General features: G+C 40.5%; 1 protein-coding gene across 3 annotated transcripts in view; it reads left to right on the top strand.

The window, feature by feature from the left end:
- The window catches only part of DMGDH (dimethylglycine dehydrogenase), a 55694-nt gene that overhangs the window by 16911 nt on the left and 19864 nt on the right, over positions 1-18919 (top strand). For all 3 annotated transcript variants that reach the window (XM_089658364.1, XM_089658365.1, XM_089658363.1), the window contains exons 6-8: positions 14071-14319; positions 15496-15694; positions 16451-16620. In XM_089658364.1, the coding sequence (XP_089514490.1) occupies positions 14071-14319; positions 15496-15694; positions 16451-16620 (618 nt within the window). The remainder of the gene's footprint in view (positions 1-14070; positions 14320-15495; positions 15695-16450; positions 16621-18919) is intronic.

Here is an 18919-nt window from a genome sequence, read left to right as displayed (position 1 = left end):
GGCAGAGTAGGCGATAGTCTGATAGATTGGGGTAGAGAGTTCCAGAGGATGGGGGAGGCTCTAGAGATAAGCATGGGAGGAGGAGACAAGGGAGCTAGAGAGCAAGTGGTTGTGGGAGGAGCGGAGAGGAAGGTTTGGGTGAATTTTGGAGACAAGCTTGGTGACGTAATTTGGGCCACAGTTTTAAATGGTTTCATATGTTCTTTGTTAATGTTTTGAATTTTCTTTGTTGGGCAATGGGAAGCCAGTGGAGGGATTGGCAGAGAGGGATGGCAGATATGGAAAGGTTAGTAAGGTGGATGAGTCTGGGAGCAGCATTCACGATAGACATATTAAACAGTTTTTTGTTGTTTTTTTTTAAGGATACAGCATTTTACATATTAGTTATGTGTAATGGTGTGTATCTTATTACCTGCAGGCATTTGCCTCTGCTAAAAAATTCTCCTTGTAATGCCTCCTCACAGCTGCATCACACTACCCCGTGCGGCCATCTTTTGGTGCTGTGAAGGTTAACAGCAGTCACTGCGACTGAGAAAAGCTGCGCCAATTGTCTACTCCATTCTGCCCTATTTTCCATTGACAGAACTCTTTATTAACATACTCCCACAATGCTTTGGGTTCTATAAATGAAGAAGAAGCAGCTGAATGATAGAATCTTCACCACCCATTTTAAAGAAATGCATTGTGGGAACTTAAAAGTATGAGTTCTGTAAATGGGGAAAAAAGTGCAGAAGGGAGCAGGTGAGTGGCACAACCTTTCTCAGTATCAGCGGCTGCTGGTAACCTTCACAGATGGAAGCTCAGGACAGCCTCCCAGTGTCTCCTTGCAGCCACTGGATAAACAGAAGCAACCACCTACAGGTAATGGGATGAACACCCTTATGCAGTACTGTATGGTGTGCATGGTGCTGTATGGCAATAAAGAAAAAATCCCCTAGACTTTAAAAGGGCAACATGGGGCAACATTCCAACTTGCCAACTGCGGGCAGTCATGCATTTTCAAAAACCACTTGCCAACAGTTGGAACACATGCAGTGCATTTTTAAATAGATTTCTAAGCCATAAGGCCTCGTTCAGATTGGCATACTACAGCATACACCTGTGTGATTGCTGTATTTACCCGCACAGGGATGCACAGCTGTCTGTTCATCCTTGTTCAGGCAGTCCCATTGATGTGTATTGGGATGCAGAAATTGTATAGATACATCTCTGAATGCAGACATTGTGCGTTTGGGGCTGTGAACCTGCACCCGCATGGATGTCAATTTGGGAGCAGCGGATGTGTCCATGCAACCTCTGCGTCCCAATAGACATCAGTGGGACTGCTGTACTACGCCCATATGATGAGGCCTTACAATGAACGTCTCTAATTTGATCCTTTTTGGTCTGTTAGATGTACAATAGAATTGAAAGTGTGTTTAAAAAAAAAAAAACAAAAAAACCTTGCAGTCAGGTAACCTTGCAAGGTCCTGTGCACGTTGCGGTGTTAAGTGATGTCATCGGCCCTGCCTAGTTTTTCTCTGTGAACAACCGAAAACCTCTCCCGTACATTAAGGAGAGGCAAGGGGTGGTGTTTGTAGTCCTGTCCTAGAGGGTCAATGCTGCTCCTGCCATAGATACAGTAGAGTGACTGAGCGTTTTCACCATAGGACCAGACTTGTGTTACTGGCAGGATCACCTGGTAAATGTTAAAGAGAAAAAAGCCAGAAAAACTTGCAAAAATACATTAAATGCACATGTAATCTTATTTGAAGATATATATATATATTTTTATAAATGATATGGCAACAAGGTCTCATTAATTCCTACTACTTTGCTGTTTGTGTAATTTACACAATAGGGAACCAATGACCTACTATCATGTAGTAGGTTGCACTACCCTTACTATAGGCTTTTTAGGGGACAGTACCAACATCTGGTATGTTTACATTGGTTGTGAGTTAACCATGAACAATAAACATTACCTTATGAGTAGTGATATTTGGTCAGTAAATCAGCTTGGCAGAAACTTCAGAGAAACTTTCCATAGCATGTTAATTATTAAATGACACTATAGACATTAACACAAGCTGGACTCTGGGATAAGCAAATATTGCCTAAATACGAGAGCCATGTGTATTGTTACTTGAATCTTGGTATGTTTTGTGCATTTCTTCCAGATCTGTGCAGTAATTCAGTGTGAACATTTGCCTCCGTGCAGGAGCTTGCGGTAATAAAGACCGGTTATAGCTGCCCTCTCTCCTGAAGGGTGACTGGTCTTGTCTCCGCCCCTCCAGTAGTTTACTGCAGGCAGGCTAAAGTAGGTGGAGTCTGTTGGGTCACTTTCTGCACAGGCTGTAGTGCCCAGTGATGATGTCACTGCTGCTTTTTCAAGGTAATATCTGTGTTTGTACAAGTATTTGGTACACACAGTTGATTTATTTCCTTGTGGCTATGGAAAAGTATATTTACTGTATATGAAAAGTTTTGTGCCTGGAGTTAATTAATGTTTGTGTGTATGTACATGTAGCCCATATTCCCTATTTTCTGCATACTCCGTATCCTGAACAAACCACTGTCCTACATTTCAAGAAAGTCTTCGTCCCTCTGGGAGGATGCCATATGTACATGGCCGATGAAAGATCTGTGTACCGGCCCCGTTGCCAGTCACATGACAGTTGTATACAATGGATGGCTTCCTTTCATGCCATTCATTGTATACAAGTGTGTCTAGCTGTGAATGGTCACAGCGATCACATGCATAGGCTAAGCCAATCACAGCCCATCTGTCATGTGATTAGCTGTGGCCAATCAAAGCTAATCACAAAACCTGAATTAGTCGATTTTCATTCAGCTAAATGCTTGCTTATAGCAAAGAAATTGTTTGCTATAATCCATCAAATTGTGTGTAAAAAAAAAAAACTGATTACTTCCCCGTAGTATAATGTTACTATGGTAACATTATACTACTTTGGTCATAGTGCAATATAAAAAAAAATCTTAAAAGAGAAAAAATTTAATAAATAATAATAAAAAAAGTTAAACAAATGTGTTTTTTTTTTTTTTTTTTTTATTTCATCATTTTTCCGAAAAATTATGACAAAAAAATTGCAACTTCAAAAACTTGCCATGCCTCTGATGAAATACGTCGGACTGTCTACTTTGCAAAAAGGGGTCATTTGGGGGATATCTGTACTGTTCTGACATTTTTGGGCTTCAAGAAATTAGATGGGCCATCAGTACTTAAGGATTGGTCAATTTTCAGATATATCCCATCGTTTTTGAACTCTAACTTTCCTACAGACTAAATAAATACTGATTTGGGTTATTTTCACCAAAGAAATGTAGCAGAATACATCTCGGCCTAAAGTTATGAAGAACAATTATTTGCAAACTTTTATAACAGAAACAAAGAAAAATGTGGGTTTTTTTTTTAATTTTCGGTCTTTTTTTGTTAATTTAGCAAAAAATAAAAACCCCAGTGGTGATTAAATGCCACCAAAAGAAAGCTCTAGTTGTGTGAACAAAATGTTAAAATTTTAGTTTGGGTACAGTGTTGCATGACTGCCTGGGCAGGAAGGGGGTAAAAGTGCCTGGTATGGAAGTGGTTAAAAAAACAAAATTGCCTTCACAATCGCTTGAACTCCAAATACCTAAAACACATGTTTTTCTGCCAAAGGATTTGTATTTCTGTCCAATCACTCCTATGATTTACCCATCCGTTCAGATAGCACAGCCAGATTGTAGAACTAGAATAGACCTAGTTCCTCCTCTCACCCACATGAAGGAACAGCAGCAGTTCATGACTCTGCTCACTTTATTTTTTTTCTCCTGTTAGCCTGTTTCTTGTCAGCACATAAAAATGCAGCATGCTGGATTTGCTTTTATTACTATCCTTCCTTCTCTCGAGTCTAAGGGGTATATCTATAAAACATTTGTCAAGCTATCCATCCTCTGAAGCTGTGAATGGGGGCAAAATGTAATGTTTGTAGGCTATTTTCTGTTCAGGTCAAATGTTCTCTTTAGTGTGAATCAGGAAAATACTGCATTATGGCCACTAGATGGAGCTGAAAATTATAGTAAATAAGTGTTTCCTATACTCATCAGCTCCATTTAGTATATTCCAATAGCCATTTGCGCAATCAAAGATTATGTGTCTACTTATATACCTGGTCTATTGCTGCTGCTTGCACCTCCAAATGTACCACACACCTATTCGCACAACTTAGGAAATATAAAGTGCAGCTCAGTTTGCATGTGTACAAATAAATATCCCCAATGCTAATTGTCCATCAAACAAGAATAAAATTGTCCGGCATGTTGTAAAATGTCTGCTCAATTCAAAACAATACCAATAAACAACTCAAATGAACAATATTGTTAATGTGAGGTCACCACGTGTGTAGATGTTAAAAAGGTCCCACACAATAGATAGCTCTTAACTCCCCTTAAAGTGTTACTAAGCCCACAACAGTAAAATCAGTCTGTATATGTAGTAAAGTATGCTTGGTATACTCACTGTGGAACCTAAGGGGTTAATCGTTCACATTGTGTAAAACGACTCTTTTGATCCTGTCTTCTCTGATCCTCCCCTTCTTCCACTGTCCCCTGTCCCCTGTCCCCAGTCCATTCGCTAATAGTACAGAGCAGCAGTGGCAAGTTTGTACATGCTCTGGTCTATATTGAGAGTTTTTTGGGGAGGTTGCATGTGATCGGCACAGGGCCAATCACCGCTGTCCAGACAGAGGGTCAGGTTCACGCAGCCTCGTAGAACAGTCAGAGAATGAAAGCTCCTCCTACAAGATTAACCAGTGCCGGACATTGATAGAAGTCACAAGACATCTCTAACTGCTGATGAGAAAAGGTATTTAGCAGTTTATATTTACTAAACAAATGTAATTTTCATGTTCTGTATACTGTGGAAGGTTGGATATAGTGAATGCAGGGTCTTTAGTAACACTTTAAAAGTCTGTCTTCTGCTCCACAGCACATGTAAGAATCCTTGTGGAGAACAAAACAACACATATTAAAGACTAAGTTCACCTTTTTCAGGCAGAATTTTACTTTTCATAATAAATAGAAGCCTTTTCTAGTGTCTTTTCTGCCCAAGCCATACCAGTGTACTTATCTCTTACTTTCCTAGTCCATGGCAGCTTTGAATCTTCACCTCTCTGTTCAAAATTAAAAAGAATGCATCTGATCCCATCACTTCTTGTATCATCATGGACTATATAATAGGATACACTTCTTCCTTTTTTCTGTACTACAGCTCTGCTTCACATACGGTAGGCATTATGTGATCATTCAGCTCCTGACACTGCCAAATAAGTGATCTATGCATGAAAATGATCTGTCAGCAGAGGAAGACACTGCCTATGTATTCAGGGAGAACAGTGCTCAATGATAATGATTGCATGTAAAAATAGAGATGGGTAGGAGCAATCTCCTGGAGGGGGAGGGCAGGTGCAGAATGTGTGTTAATGTGGTCAGCTGCTGAGCTACTTTCTTAGTCCCAAATACCAGGACATATACCAGGATTTACTGGAGGAGTTTTCTATGAGTCACTGGAAGCTAGGCCTGTCCTATAATTTAGGGAAAGATCTTTCTTTTCTGCAACATAGGTATGTCACTGGTATAATGGTACATAGGGAATGTCACGTACCTGGTGGAGATAAAGCTGGAGAGGGGGTTTTTCTTGTACCTCTTGTCCAACACCCCTGGTAGTAATGACAGGGAGTGTGGGGCACAAAGTGGCATGAGGGCCAGTGTAGCAGGTTAGCCAGCTGGGGTTTGCAGGAAGCAGATGACCGTAGATCACCAGGTGAGGAGCCAGGAATTGGAACACGGTGATACTTGCTTGGCAAACAGGAGTGTATCCAGGACACAACCCAAAAGGTCATCAACAGATGGGCAGCGAGGTACAGGAACATCAGACGGAGTCAGGATACGAGCCAGGATCTGTACACAGCCAGGCAGCGAGGTACAGGAATGGAAGACAGTAGCAGAGTGAGAATACAAGCCAAGGTCACAGTAGGCAGAGAGAATTCCAAGGACAGGTCAGGGACAAGTCCAGTCTTGCACAGGAAAGCGGGTATATAGCAGGTCAAGGTTCAGGTAAAGCAGGAATTGGCTGAAGACCACTCAGTAATCCATCCATGTCAGAGTGCAGCTTGAATAGGCCGTTTGGCGCCAGTGCTCATGCGTGTGGCGCCGGTGCTCATGCATGTGGCACCAGTGCTCATATGGTTTCTGCACACTCTAATATGTTTGTGAAAGTGTGACAATATCTGTTTTGTATTGAGCTTTTTCTCAGAATTATGAGCATTCACATAAGTATGAGCATGTGACAACCTTCTTCTTCCAACATGTACTGAGGTTGTCTTACAGGGACGTTGGAATTTAGAAGCAAAAAAGTGAACTTAGCCTTTAAGTTGAAAAGGTGAGAGGAGGCAGCACTAAGTGGTACATCTGTAACTTTTGAGTGAGTTGTTTATTTAAGGGAGGTAGAAGGTGAGGTACAAATGATTTTAGCGAATGCTCAAAAGAAATTTCCAAAGTCTTCATGAAGATATGGTGATAGAATTTTGTTGAAAGCCTTTTCCCATCAAGATTCAGAAGAAAGTGATTTCTATAGTGGGAAAGTGTAGTGACCACTATAGCCATTCATGCCCAGATCGAAATATGTCTGTTTCTGGCAAAGCCAAGTTGCTGATAATGGCCTTATTTATTTAACATTGGTATATATATATATATATATATATATATATCACCATCAATTTACGCAGTGCTTTACATATATTGTACATTCACATCAGTCCCTATCCCTCAAGGGGCGTACAATCTAAGGTCCCTAACTTATATTCATACATACACACAGGGCTTTTTTTCTGAGATAATAGGTGCAGAAACTCGCACATCCAACTTCTGAGCCACCTCTTGTCTCTGCCCCTACCCACTGAGGACCGTTTCTAGGTTCCACCCCCTACCCACCTGCCAGTACTGCTTCATTTAGAGAATATAGAACCAAGTATCATTTGTGGTGCTAAGTAAGTTGTATGGAAATTAATGATAACAATAAAAACCGTAAAATAGATCCCCCCCCCCCCCCCCCAGCAACAATGGACCCCTGCAACAAAATACCACCCCTGCAACCAGTGGTGTATTTAGGTATTGTGCTGTCCTAGGCAACACAAAAAGCGGATCCCCCCCCCTCAGGGAGAGAGCCTGACAGTGACCAACAACACCGCTGCCTCATCCCCCCCACCTAAGAGAGAGCTTTCCACTAACATCTAAAATGGTGACAGAGAGACACTCTCCTTCACAGATCTGGACATCCCCAAGAACGACAGTTGGGCTGTGCATACACCATCAAGCACCCTGTAGCCTCTCTCGGATCCCACCTGGTCCCCATGCCGCATATGCCCCTTCTTCCAAAAAATGCCGCCCTAGGCAAATGCCTTGTTTGCCTTGTGGTAAATACGCCCCTGGCTGCAACAATAGATCTCCCAGCAGCCAGCATCAATGGACTCTCCAGTTGCCAGTAAAAATAGTCCACTCCCTCAACAATAGATCCCTTCCAGAAATAATTGACCCCAGCTACATAAGCCCCCCCCCCACAAGCAACAATAGACTTCCAGAAAAAAGAGCGTCACGCAAAAATAGATCTCACCCAGCAACAAAAGATCCCTCAGCAGCCAGCATCAATAGACCTCTCAGGACACCCCTGAACCCCATGCCATTACATACATTCAGGGCTGCGTTCCCACTGCAAAAAAGCCCTGCATACACATTCTAGGGCCAATTCAGACAGGAGCCAATTAACCTACCAGCATGTCTTTGGAGTGTAGGAGGAAACCGGAGTACCTGGAGGAAACCTAAGCAGGTTCTCTGAGGGAGAAGGGAAATGCGTCAGCTTTGCCCTGAGAGTCTCCCCTCTCGATTTAGTATTCGCATGTATCTCCTATTCCAGTGCTTTGATATTGGATTTTATGTGTCTTGTATATTGTGACATTTGTGAGTATATTTCCGAATTAAATAAATTCACCATTTGCTTACTGAGGTAATGCGCAAAGTTGGTGCGCTTTTTGTTTTTGTTCTTCACTACAGGAAACCTAAGCAGGCTCAGGGAAAACATGCAAACTCCATGCAGGTAGTGCTGTGGGATTTGAACGAATGACCCTAGTGCTTCTAGGCGGAAGTACTAACACTTAGCTACTATGCCGCCTTTTTTTTATATTCTTGCTGACAATTCAGTCTGTCAGCAATGTAGAAACTGGATGGAGTAGAAAGCAGTAAATTGATGCCAGTCATTCATTTGTAGGTGAGAGATTCTCTTTAATACTTGCTAGCATGTATCATCTCATCTGCCGAGCTACACTTATATAGCGCCTTCAGTTGCTAGTTGCTCTGTACTGCCACTGATTGTTCATCAGCCATGGCCCTAATAACAGAATGATTTTCATTAACTAATATTTAAAGGTTATTCATAAAACCTTTTTAAAATATTAATTATTCAAATACATATAACTACCAGATGAGCTAGATAACTAGAGTCACAAAGAAAAAGTAAAGAAGAATGATGTATGCTTTAAGTGGGACGGTATGAAGGCAGGGATTGTGAATGTGAAGTAAGAAATGTTTTTATGGTAGAAAAATAGACCCAGTGAGTGTGGTCGTGGGGAAGCTTTTACTACGCTCTTCTAGCATGCCCCTCCCACTTGGATTCATGTCTATATAGCGCTGGTGCCAAGTGGAGCTGGCTTCATGTTTCCTGGCTTGGAACAGCTAAAATGTTTAGTGAAGTCTATTCAGAGCCAAGATCAGGCAGCAGAACCAGAATTAACTGGATCAGACAGCATCTAAGCAGCTCCATTGCTTTTAGAAACCTTTCAGAAAATTTGGTGTGTAATTAGCTGCAGTCTCCGAAATGTTTCATAGTGTACAGCTTTGAATTTTGAACACTATTTGACTCACAAATGTTAGATAATACAACTTCTTTTATGACACCCCCATAACTTGCTGTCTGCTTTTTTTAAGCGGATTGCCTTTTTATGTCCTTTTGATCTAATGCCCCATGCACACTGGGTGTTTAGCAGCAGTTCATGACGTTCTGGTGTTTAGCTGTGGGTGGAGGGCACAGGCACATCATTCATCCTCATTGCCGGCAGCCTGTCAAACGATATAAGGATTCATGCACACTGCTGCTCCTAAACGTGAGTTCAGGAGCTTTTAGCGTTTTTTTTTTTTTTTTTTTTGCCAAAGCCCCCAAACTCCGCTCAATAAAAAGCCTATGTGTCCATGTACACATAGGCTTTTACCAGAGTTTAGGGGCAGCAAAACGTTCCTCTACTGAACGCAGAAGAATCGCATTCAGGAGAGGAACGTTTTGGGCAAAAAAAGGAAAAACACTGCAAATTAATGCATGGCAAGTACTCTGGCCAATGAAATAAATAAACGTCCAAGCGCTAAACATGACTAAACATGGCAGAGCATTTACACATGTTTTTGCCACATGGTTTTTCTGCAGTAAAGTTAACCTCTATGGCAGTTCCAGTGTACATGAAGCCTAAGGGCTCATGTACATGGGGAGTTTGGAAAACTCTTCTGAATAATAGAAACTGACTGCTGGAAAACGCAGGTTAAAAAAATTTAGTTTAGCTTTGCATACCATGTTTATGTGCGTTTGCGTATAGAAGCGTTTTTAAAAGATAACCTCAGGAGACCTTCCCAAATGCCCAGAATGCACTGAAAAACAGTAAAAAATTAACTATTTCAGACATTTTGAGAGAAATTGAGAGAGCAGAAGCAGAGAGATCAGTATGTGTTGAGATTTCCTGTCTTTTATGGTTGTATTCACTATGGATCCCATCATGAGCATAATGCGGCACGTTCTACCATTTTTTCCATCACGCAAAACCTGGAACTGACTGCGCTGGTGTGCGAGGTCCATTTGAGTACCTGGAAAATGCTCTGCGTGCATTTCTGATGATGAAAAAAGGCTCTGGACATGGAACAGTTAAACGCTTCTAAACGTAAACACGGTTAACCACGTTTACAAGCGTTTGGCATTTGAATGTCAGTAAAATCTACTCCTGAACGCAAGTTTGGTGCGTTCAAAAAAACGACTGTAAACGACTATGTGTACATGGACACATAGGAAAATATTAGGGAGAGTTCAGGGGCTGCTGAAAAAAAACGCAAAAAAGATCCTAAACGTGAATTTACCAGCTGCAGTGTACATGAACCCTAAAATTCTGACAGCTGCTGCAGATGGATGGAGCTGGAAGGTGCACCTAGTGGCATCAACAATGAGGGCAGAAGGTGCATACTACCCTAAAAGTTTGTATAGGTAGGTGCACCGTCTTGCTGCAGCAGCTATCAGTCTCATAGAGTTGGACAGGCTGCCTGTGAGAGTTTGGACAGGACACTTGTGCCCTCCACCCACAGCTTACAGTTGTCTGAACAGCATATAACCTGTACAGACTTTACTGGCTGACCAGTTATGATTTCCTTAGATGTTTGCGATTCTTACTTTTTTGCTTGTAAAGATACAGTACTCCTCCTAGATTGTAAGCTCTAACGTGCAAGGCCCTCTGTTTCCTCTTGTACCAAATTGTAGTGTAGCTGTAATGTCTACCTTCATTTTGTAAAGCGCTGCGCAAACTGTTGGCGCTATATAAATCCTGTGTAATGATGATAATAATAATACAGTACCTCCTTATACAGTTGTGTTCAAAATAATAGTGTGGTGAAAAAAGTGAATAAAGCTCAAAATCCTTCTAATAGCTTTTATTTCCATCCACACAAATGCATTGGGAACACTACACATTCTATTCCAAATCAAAACGTGAAGAAAAATATATCACATTTGTGTTGTTCCTCTAAAAAAAATTGAAGAAAAGTGAATATTAGACTATTCAAAAAAATAGCAGTGTTTGTATTCTTCTTTACAAACTCAAACATTCACTATATAAACTGAAAAATGTTTGAAGATTTTGCTTTCCTTTGAATCACTTAATTAATATTTAGTTGTATAAGCACTGTTTCTGAGAACTGCTGTACATCTGTGTTGCATGGAGTCAACCAACTTCTGGCACCTGTGAACAGGTATTAAAGCCCAGGATGATTGGACTACATTCCACAGTTCTTCTCTCTTTCTTGGTTTTGCCTCAGAAACTGCATTTTTGATGTCACCCCACAAGTTTTCTATTGGATTAAGATCCGGGGATTGGGCTGGCCACTCCATAACGTCAATCTTGTTGGTCTGGAACCAAGATGTTGCACGATTACTGGTGTGTTTGGGGTCGTTGTCTTGTTGGAACACCCATTTCAAGGGCATTTCCTCTTCAGCATAAGGCAGCATAACCTCTTCAAGTATTCTGATGTATTCAAACTGATCCATGATCCCTGGTATGCGATAAATAGGCCCAACACCGTAGTATGAGAAACATCCCCATATCATGATGCTTGCGCAACCATGCTTCACTGTATTCACAGTGTACTGTGGCTTGAATTCAGTGTTTGGGGGTCGTCTGACAAACTGTCTCCGGCCACTAGACCCAAAAAGAACAATCTTACTTTCATCAGTCCACAAAATGTTGCGCCATTTCTCTTTAGGCCAGTCAATGTGCTCTTTGGCAAATTGTAACCTCTTCAGCGCGTCTTTTTTTTCAACAGTGGGTCTTTGTGGGGGCTTCTTGCAGATAGCTTGGCTTCACATAGGCGTCTTCTAATTGTAACAGTACTCACAGGTAACTTTAGACCTTCTTTGATCTTCCTGGAGCTGATTGTTGGCTGAGTCCTTGCCATTTTGGCTATTCTTCTATCCATTCGAATGTTAGTTTTTCGCTGTCTTTCAGGTTTTGGTTGCCATTTTAACCATTTGCCGCCCACCCTATGGCCGAATGGCGGCCGGCAAATGTCATCAGCGTTCCGGGTGGACGCCATATGGCATCCTCCCGCACATGCGCAGAGCGCGCTCCTGCAGAGCCGTGCAGCGGCGCGATCTGTCACTGGCCGTGTACCTCGGACACGGCCGATGACAGATCTGAATATCGGCCCCCGTTGCCGGTACCATGTGACCTGCTGTGACCAATCACAGCAGGTCACATGACAGTTGTATACAATGGATGGCTTCATTCATGCCATCCATTGTATACTAGAGTCTAGCTGTGAATGGTCACAGCTAATCACATGCACGTGTCATGTGATTAGCTGTGGCCAAATCACAGCTAAGCACAAAAAAAAAAAAAAAAACACAAACCCTGAATGAATCGATGCCATTCAGGTAAGTGCTTGCTTGTAGCAAAGTAATTCTTTGCTATAAGCAAATTGTGTAAAAAAAAAACAAAACAAAAAAAAAACAACACAATGTTACTAATGGTAATGTACTACTTTTGGACATAGTGAAAAAATCTTAAAAAAAGAAAAATAAATTAATAAAAGAAGAAAAAAAAAATTGTATATGTTTTTTGTTTTCCTACTGTTACCAGTCAGTGCCCCTGATCACCGACCATGCCAGTTATATGATGATGCTGTACTGCACTGGTGACCATATGTATAAAAAAAAAAATAGTGAAACTCATTTTTTTAATTTTCTGAAAAATTATGACAAAAAAAATACAACTTCAAAAAACTCGCCATGCCTCTTATGAAGTACGTCGGACCGTCTACTTTGCAAAAAGGGGTCATTTGGGGGATATCTGTACTGTTCTGACATTCTTGGACCTCAAGAAATTAGATTGGCTGTCAGTACTTCAGGATTGATCAATATTCAGATCTATACCATAGTTTGTGAACTCTATAACTTTCCTACAAACTAAAAAATACATCCTAATTTGGGTTATTTTCACCAAAGACATGTAGCAGAATACATCTCGGCCTAAATTTATGAAGAACAATTATTTATTTGCAAACTTTTATAACGGAAACAAAGAAAAACGTGTTTTTTTTTTTTTCAAAAATTTTGGTCTTTTTTTTGTTAATTTAGCAAAATATAAAAACCCCAGTGGTGATTAAATACTACCAAAAGAAAGCTCTAGTTGTGTGAAGAAAATGATAAAATTTTAGTTTGGGTACAATGTTGTATGACCGCGCAATTGTCATTCAAAGTGTGAGAGCGCTGAAAGCTGAAAACTGGCCTGGGCAGGAAGGTGTAAAATTGCCCGGTATTGAATTGGTTAAAGCATTTGCGATCATTTTTATCTGAGCAGCCTATCATTTTCTGCACTTCTTTATATGTTTTCCCCTCTCCAATCAACTTTTTAATAAAGGCACGCTGTTCTTCTGAACAATGTCTGGAACTACCAATTTTCCTCAAAATCTCAGAGAGAAATGCACTGTAACCAGCATGTACAACATTTGCTGCCTTCCTTCCTTAAATAAGGGCAATACTTGCCACCTGTTTTTCAAAGAATGAATGACCTCACTAATAGAACTCCACACTGCTATTATTTTGAACATGCCCCTTTCAATTAGTGATTCAATTACACAGAATCAGCAGCATGCATGTCATGACTGTTGGGTCTGTTGGATTTCTATTACTCTACTACACCTGCTAGTAAATTATTTGCCATGTAGAAATATCATTTCTACCAAAAACAGTGATTGATCAGGTTAGTGATGTCTGACTGCTATTATTTTGAACACAACTGTATGTACATTGTGATATTTGTGCAACTGAGGTCTTTTCCTCATAATACCAACTTCTATTTTTCTTTAAAGCATGCTTTTTTAAAGAAAAAGGGAAAGCAACTGACTTCTTTATTTCAAATGAAAAACATTAGTCATACATGATCCACTTTTTAATAATGAACCCAGTAATTCTTATGATCAATTAGGCATGCAAGTCTCAAATGCACATTTGTTCCTCACAGAAAAGAAAAAAATCTTTCCTTTTTCCAAAGTAAGATGCCATCTGTGGTCTGCATCACTAGAAATGTTTGGGTGCTCCCAGAGTCTTGACAGTTACAAGGACTGTCAAATTTTTTTATTTTTTTTTAATACCCATGAAGATCTGTCCTTTTTATGACTAGCTAAGCAAATTCTGTGCTTTTCAATTAATTATCCCCTATCATTGAATTCATCTCCTAGGTTTCTGGGCACGAGAGGTCGGAAAGTTGATAGGCCTGGAACATCCTCTTATTCCTGTGCACCATCAGTATGTGGTCACTGGTTCTGTCCCAGAGGTTAAAGCTTTAAAGAAGGAAATACCAGTCCTCCGAGACTTGGAGGGATCATATTATTTACGACAGGAAAGGGATGGACTTTTGTTTGGACCATATGAAAGTCAAGAAAAAATGAAAATGCAAGATTCCTGGGTAACAAATGGAGTACCACCAGGTAATACTTTTTTCGTAAAGTGTTACTAAACCCACAACAGTAAAGTCTGTCTGTATATACAGTAAAACATGCTTGTTATACTCACTGCGGAACCTAAGTGGGTTAATCCTATCCATTGTGTAAAAAGGCTGTTTGATCCTGTATTCTCTGATCCTCCGCTTCTTCCACAGTCCCCAGTCCATCTGCTGATAGAGCTTTGGGGGTATTCTGCACATGCTCGGTTTGGTATGTATTGCTAGAGAGGTGTTTTTTCTTTTTTTTTTTTGGAAGTGTGCATGTGATCAGCACAGTACCAATCAGCGCTGTCCAAACAGAAGGTTAGGGGTCCTGCAGCCTCATAGGACAATCAGGGAAGAGAATGAAAACTCTTCCCACAAGCTTTGACATGTACTCTGCTGGACACTGATAGAAGTCACAAAACTGCTTAACTGCTGATAAGAAAAGGTATTTAGCAGTTTATATTTACTAAAATAATTGCATTTCCATGTTCTGTGTACTATGGGAGACTGGATATAGTGAATGCAGGGTCCTGGATTTAGTAACACTTAAAGTTGACTTTTTAAAATAAAACTCTAGTCAGACTGTGGACAGTAAAGCATTTATATATTCCTAACAAGCAGTAAATCTGTAAAACAAGCCCTCAATGACCTTTGTAGCTACAGACACTGTGGGGCTATTTATTCTTAAAATCCACAGCACTAGCACTGAGTCCTTATCTATCAGCAGCAGGGGTTCGGTTTAAAGTGAACCTGTGCTTTTGCCTATAGGTTCACTTTAATGCCAGCCTCACCAGATTTGCATACTTTTTCTCCCTTCACTTCCCTGACACTCTATTCACAGGAAGTGAGGGAGAGTTAACTGTGTAAGTCACAACTTGGAGCCTAAATAGGCTGATGACCCTTCCTCTGTTCTTGGCCAATTGCTGTGCACCAACACTATAAAATTGGAAGGAAGGGGCATGGGTCACACACCCTCAAGACCCTGGAGTACAGGTTACTTTTCTTTGCTCCCAGCAGCCAATTGGAGAATCAGGGGAACAAAGGGAAGTTATAGGTTGCTGGTGGGGCTGCCTATAAAGCAATCCTGTTTTAACAAACATTATAACTGTTAACCTTTATTTTATTAATAATGTTCGCAATAGCCAAGGTTAGCCTGTAACTAATACTCTTTCTGTAGGTTTTGGGAAAGAATTGTTTGAATCTGATCTAGACAGAATTATGGAACATGTAGAAGCTGCAATGGAGATGGTTCCTGTGCTGAAAAATGCTGATATTATCAATATAGTTTCTGGACCCATAACATACTCTCCAGATATCCTTCCAATGGTAGGACCACATCAAGGTGTCCGAAATTACTGGGTTGCTGTTGGCTTTGGGTAAGTGAATGTAGCATTTTGGTTTGATGTGAAGACTCTTGAGAAATTATCTCTGCTGGTTCATGTTGATTCATATTAGTACATACTGCCCTCCCCCCCATGTATAATCACCCTAGTACAGTGCAGGAGCATCTTCTCATGCAATTTGGGATCCTTGGTGTTCCCAGAATCTTGAAGGAGGAATTGTGGTGTGAACCTTGCCTAGGAGCGATGAACAGAAGCTTTGTGTAAGGGAGGTATATCTTTTAACTTTTCTATACATACTTTTTTTTTTTGTCCAACTGTAATGCAGTGATCATACATGCAGTGGTGGGCCAGCATTTGTGTGCAAGGTCTGCTTTAAGTGTGGAGAGGTCCTTTTTAAGCCAAGCTTACATTGTCACTGGTTTTGGTGAATTCTCTATGAATTTCGCTGAAGAATGCACTGAAGGGCAGGTAACACAACACTGTACCACGCAACCCCTCGTGGCAAATTTGACTGACTGGCTGTTAGAAACACTCTGGTCTGTCCTGGCTGTGCTGCGGGTGGGAGGAAGACTTTAAAAACTGATTAAACCCTCCTCTCCTCATCCAATTCAGGACATTTTTGGTAGAGCTTAGCTTTTGTATTAGAAATGTGTTTAATCTCCTCCCTTTTTTTTCTTTCTATCTCTACTCTGTTGTTTATGATTGTGATTGGGATATGTTCTTTTTAAATATTTACTTAGAAAAGCTGCTCAGTGCTTTGATATCATTAAATTTTTTTTCTATTGTTAGGTATGGTATCATCCATGCTGGAGGCATTGGTAAGTTCTTAAGTGACTGGATCCTAGACGGAGAACCTCCTTTCGATCTCATTGAAGTAGACCCAAACAGATATGGCAGATGGACCACTACACGGTATACAGCACTGAAAGCAAGAGAATCTTATGGATTCAACAACATTGGTACAACTTCTTTCTATGGATAAAAATAGGTGTGACTAAAGAATGCTTGTTCTTCTGAGCCATAGGTCAGCAAAGTGTTGTTTTAACCCCTTTTTTTTTTTTTTTTTTTCGTTTACCCTGCAACCAGCAAAATGTTGTTGTTCTTAGCTTCATATTAAAAAGTCTTCCCTTCTGAACCATAGTCCCACCCTTACAATGCAAAGAGGCTACAACTGCATTGACTGGGAATCGAATCTAGGCCTCCTGTGCCAGGCAAGAATTCTACTGAACCACAATCTGGCATAGATTTTTTATTAAAGTGACTTTAAAGACAATTTTTCCAGAGAGGAATATGGAGGCCACCATTACTTATGTTCATCTGACCTCTGGCCACTAAAATTTTATGCTGTTACTTCAACTCCAATAACAATTTGAATATCCTCCAAGATACTGACCTGGAAAAAGCATGCACTTAGTGAAGTTAGAGTAAAATCAGAACTTCTGATTGACATTCTTCTTTTTATGCTGTGCCTCAGAATGTTGTGAAGGCTTTTGATCAGCATAACAATCAGGAAACAAGCATTTTTAAAAAGAGATTTCTTCAGTGGCAGCCCCTCCTCATTTTCTTGGTATAGGTTTTCTGTAAATAATAATTTTTTTCTCCTGATTCAGTTTTTGTAATGAATTTTTAAAGGAAATACAGATCAATAGTATCACAGGGGTTGTATCGAATTGTACAAAAATATGCAGAGCAGTCTAAAGAATAGTGCAGTATGCTCCAGGGCTATGACACATTAGAGAGGGTAGTTAAAAACAATGCATAAACTTTAATGCTGGGGAGGTAACCCATGTTCCCTGACCCACATGCCATCATAAATGTAAATAGTAGGGGCCCATGGTGGAAAAGAGTTAAGGAAGAGGGGATGGGGAAGAGGTAATTATAGAAACAAATAGTAGGAAAGAGGAAGAAGAAGAGAAAAGAGATCCAACAGCCCTCAAGGTCCAGGAACATATGACAAAACAAAACAATCGTAGGCAACTGAGGGTAGATAGATTGAATGTAGGAAGGCAACATCCAAGCCAGTGTTTCCAGACTTTTAAGAATTTGTTTTTAGCCAGTGAGGATACTAGAATTTCTCATTGACAAGCAGCACATTCATATTAATATTTTAAACTTTAGCAAGACCACCATAGGTTTCTTCCAACTTCCAGCAATGATCTATTTATTTAGTCTGTTAGGGAAGGAAGGTGGCAAGCTTTTGCTGGGGGTTAGTGAGGCTTGGCATAGGGAGGTGGAGAACAGCTATTCTAGGGTAACCTTTGGATGACCGTAACATGAAACAGAATTTGGATAAAACTAAAAATTCTGGATCAAAAATATATTCTGTTTGAAGAGTGATTTAGTATAGGAGAATTCCAAGATCTAAGCAAGGGAGGAAATCCAGTGTTCAATCTGTAGATATCTGGGAACGATCACGGTGTTCCTGCAAGTCCAAACACAAAATAAAGTGGCAGGAGGTAAGAAAGTGATGGACATGAGAAACAGTGGGAAGGACCTAGGATCATTCATCTTTGGCTGGAAGAGGGGGTTATTAGCCAGAGAATCTAGAGTTGATAGAGTATCGTAGCAAATCTCATACTTTCAAGCTATGAAGCCTCAGAGGCCGAGAGAAGGTGGACAAGCTAAATGGAGGAGCCCAAGTATAGCTGTGATTGAGATTTGATCAGCGTTCAGAATCTCTAGAACAGGGTTTCTCAACCAGACATCCTCCAGAGGTTGTTAGGGGTTCCTCGAGCAATAAGTGATATCTGCCTCTCAGTCAAGTAACCACTGACACCAATGATCATTTTAGCTATTCTGTAAGAGCTGAATTCTTCCCAATGACTACAAAAGTTAGAATTCTTCACACTAACTATCTCACTAATGTAATAATTAACAGAAGTTCCCTGAAGCCAAAAAGTTATTTCAAGGGTTCCCCCATGTTAAAAGGTTTGAGAAAGGCTGCTGTAGAAAATCCCAAAGGGAAGTATCGCTAGTTGCACTTGGCAAAGTAAGTTGGAAAATCTGGATAGCTTGGTAGCATTTCTCTATTTATGTAAAGAGAGAATTGTGTAACACTTGATCATTTATGAGCCCAGATAGATGTAAGGATGTGTCTCTGAAATATTCAAAAGTAGTTCGGTGGAGCTCATATGCTCTGAAGTAGTGTAAGATCTTAGGCAGGAGAGTCATTTTCACTACGCTAATGTGGCCTATACAGGAAAAGAAAGTAAAGTCCCAATTCCACAGGACAGAATATAGGGATCTGAGTAGGAAGGC

This window comes from Staurois parvus, unplaced genomic scaffold (genome assembly GCF_062004578.1).
Source record: "Staurois parvus isolate SC_StPar_1 unplaced genomic scaffold, SC_StPar_1.0 ptg001065l, whole genome shotgun sequence".
Lineage (NCBI taxonomy): Eukaryota > Metazoa > Chordata > Amphibia > Anura > Ranidae > Staurois > Staurois parvus.
Note: the sequence above shows the minus strand (reverse complement) of the source record. Positions and strands in the feature narration are given on the sequence as shown.